Source organism: Chaetura pelagica, unplaced genomic scaffold, assembly GCF_000747805.2.
Source record: "Chaetura pelagica isolate M959 unplaced genomic scaffold, ChaPel_1.0 scaffold142, whole genome shotgun sequence".
Taxonomy (NCBI): Eukaryota; Metazoa; Chordata; class Aves; order Apodiformes; family Apodidae; genus Chaetura; species Chaetura pelagica.
The window spans coordinates 6,286,610-6,290,036 of NW_009952973.1; the positions used below are offsets into that span (position 1 = coordinate 6,286,610).

The 3,427-nt window shown below is 37.8% G+C and overlaps 1 protein-coding gene across 1 annotated transcript in view; it reads right to left on the bottom strand.

Annotated features, from left to right (window-relative positions):
* Positions 1 to 2,010: 2,010 nt before the first annotated feature.
* The window catches only part of TMEM192 (transmembrane protein 192), a 21,654-nt gene continuing 20,237 nt past the window's right edge, over positions 2,011 to 3,427 (bottom strand). Inside the window, exon 6 of the mRNA XM_009995927.1 lies at positions 2,011 to 2,291. Coding sequence (XP_009994229.1) covers positions 2,168 to 2,291 — 124 coding nt within the window. The 3' untranslated portion in view covers positions 2,011 to 2,167. The remainder of the gene's footprint in view (positions 2,292 to 3,427) is intronic.

The following is a 3,427-nucleotide window of genomic DNA, read 5'->3' on the forward strand; positions in this document are numbered from 1 at the left end:
CTGAGCGCCGGCAGCCTGTGCTGGACAGTGGTGCACAGCCCACAGCACGGACAGGGTGGGGAGGGGTCGGGATGAGTAGGAAAGCAGGCTAGTTCCTGTTTGGAGCTCGTTCAAGTGCGCAGAGCCTTTTTTTTCAGAAGCTTAAATACCGTAAGAAATCGAGACACAGTGGGGTATGAAAGATATAAAAAAGGGTAGCTGGTGGAGGTGGTTTGCTGGTGTATTACAGAGGGCAGGAGCTCTGCCTGTTCAACATGTAGGAACCTGCCCTTGCCCCATTCCGTAGAAAGCAATACTGCTGGATAATCCAGATTTTAGCTTACACAGTCATGAAGGAGAGGAGGGGGATATGAACAATGCCCTCTCAATACAGTAAAATTGTTAAGCTACACTATGCAGCCTTTTCCTCTATGGTGGCAAAAGCCAGGAGTAGCTGGGGAAGGCTGAAGCACAATGGGAAAACATCACCCAGGAAAAAGAATAAAACAAAATATCAAAGCTCCAATATCAAAGCTCCACAGTTATCCTTGTCCATGCAGTTCTTGGCTATTTTTAAGCACCAAAACTGTGGTGCAAGAACTTTAGCACAGCAGAAAATCCACACAGCACACTGGAGCAGTCTTCAGCAGCTGTACATGGACTCCAAAATGAAAGAATTCACACTTTCCCTTAGTTGCATTTATTGTGCATGAACTTGAGTCACATTTATTTGTTTTCATAGAAATTATGTAAATTTATATATAGAGTCACATCAAAACCTGAGTTATAAAAACAATGACATTTGTATTCCTTATATGTATACTATAAAATCCTGGCTGCATTTTCAAAAAGAAGAGTTTAGTGTTAGGTAGCAGCAAAACCTCCAGTGTTTCTCATTTTCCTTTAAATGAGAAAATCCTCATATTTGTTGTACACTAAACACTATTACTGAAGTTGTGCCCTACAGCTCGGTTGGATTAACTTTCTTGTTTTATTTATATTCAAATACAACACCACTCCTCATGAGAGCCTTCTTCCCAGTTTTGATGAGTGATTATCCTGTCTCCCCACAGAGGTATTTGCTTTTAAAATAATTCTTGGTCTACACTGGTAGACACAGTAGTACCCAGAACTGTTATTTTACCAGCTCTCCCCATAAATCCATAAAATAGAATCACCAATTCTTGTTTCCCCATCTTCTAGAAGACCTGTCTTCTGCTGCTTTTTACCTCACCACATCCACCATTTTAGCTTTTGAAACAAGACGACATTTTTTAAAGAATTAAAGTAAATAGCAAGGATGTGTGTAACTGATGCATCTTTAACAGGATCTTTAAACCCATTCAACACAAATTAGTTACTAGGTCAATAAAAAAAGCTTACTCAAATATTTTTGTATTAAGTTAGTTCTGTCACCAGAGTAGGAATCTTGTTAATTAGCTGACAAAGACTCCTAATAACAGGAAAGTCCTAGTTTTCTGCTCCCTGAAGATGCCTCAGCCATGTTTTAAAGCTGGAATTCTGAACAACCGCTCTGACTGCTTACTGTTTTATACCACATACTCAGATTTGCCATTCTAGGTAATCCACCACTTTTTTTATATCTGAAATTGGATACCAAGTTTCCCCACTGATACAGGGAACAGATTCATTCCTTTTCTTAACAATGGCAAAAAGAAAATCTACCTAGAAAGCAAGTATCCACCTTGTATAGGACTACTGAAGTACATCACCTCTAACACTGGAAGAACTGGGACTCAGTGACAGGACACATCTAGTCTCAGCTTCAGCACTAGAACCTGAAGACATCCTTTGTAAAGTCAGATTTTTCCAGAAAAAAAAAAAGTATTACAGAACTATAAAATACTTTGGTAGTTTGAGGTTTAAAGGTTACAGCAGTACAAAATAATAACAACAACTGAACAAAGTTAAACCATTCCCTCCCATACCAACTTTAACCTATTAGGAATTAAAAATCCTTGACGCTCCAGAACTTTTTTCTGAATTGATGATTTGAAAACAGCCAGAGTGTCCAGCTGTAATAGATTTACAGCATATGCAGAGGTCATCCTTCCACTTCTATTTCAAAATACAGACGATGATTGAAGGATCATCTGTACAAAGCAGTCTGAACATTATGTTACCTTCTGTTTCCTCCAGAGCTCCAGGAGCAGATTTCCAAATGCTGTTAAGTTTTGATTTGCTGAGATGTTAGTGCCAATAGTCTCTTGCTGAGCAGTGCATTGTGTCGCTGAAGATACTCTATTACATCTCCTTGCTTCTCAACTATCTCTTCTAAACTCGAGTTTTCCCTTGAAGTAACCAAAGTGAATATGAGTTTCAGTGACAGCAGTTTTCTAACATACGTCAGCTAGTTAAAAATACTTAAACAAGTTCAGTTTTACTTTTGTTGATCTGAACTAACTTTGGAGGAAGGAGACAGGCTACAACATCTTTACGTTTAACCTTCATTTTGCATGAGAAGGCAGGAAGAGAAAAAAGTTTGGTTGAAACTCATGCCACATACACATAATGGAATTACGTATTTCCTGCCAGTTACATAAAAGTTGTGGTATTATAAGGATTATTACTGGTTAACAAGCTTTTGGTTAATGAGCCAGACAACATGCCAAAGTTGTACTATTAAATCCACAGCTCTTTATCCATTAGGAAGTTCATATTAAGCAGATACAGTATTTTTACTTAGCTACAGAGATAATAATCTGTTTAAGACAAATATCTTTATTCACCTGCAGTATCATACATGATACTCTATTATAGTGATATTATCTGTCACAATACCATAACAGCAGCAGTACCAAACAGGTGTGGATTTCAGATCTACAACCTTATGCACAGCTAACCTCCCACTTTTAATATCTCCAGCTTTCAGACATCCTTTATTTTAACTAGGAGACTAACATTGCAACAGTAAGTAAAGTTTATTCAAGAAAAATATGTAAAAGTACAGAATTCTGTGAAATACATAATTAGGAACTTCTAAAAATACAGCAAGAATAACAATGCCTGAGCATATTCCAGCCTTCCCTTACACATTATTTTTCCCTAGCAGACTTGGGAATCTGCTGCCTCTGTACACATGTGAGCATTTTGGAGCTTAGAAAGTTGTTCCTCAGCCTTGCAGCATTTTGTGAAGAAACACGGCCCTTTTCCTAGTTCTTAGAAAGTGCTAAGGAGGATAGCTACAGTGGAAAATTAAGTCCAATAAAAAACCTACTGTAGTTAAACTGGGAAAAATAAGTTTTGTAGACAGAAAACTTGTAAACTTGACCAGCAATCTGCACTATCAACTAAAGCACAAGAAAAGATCTTGATCAGTAGTTTAGGTTGTAGAGGTCATAATATTAAAAAAACATTCTTATAACCAGGGTCAGCTGAAGGGCTGACAGGATTCACTTTTCAATAGACTTTAACTCTCAAGGGAAAG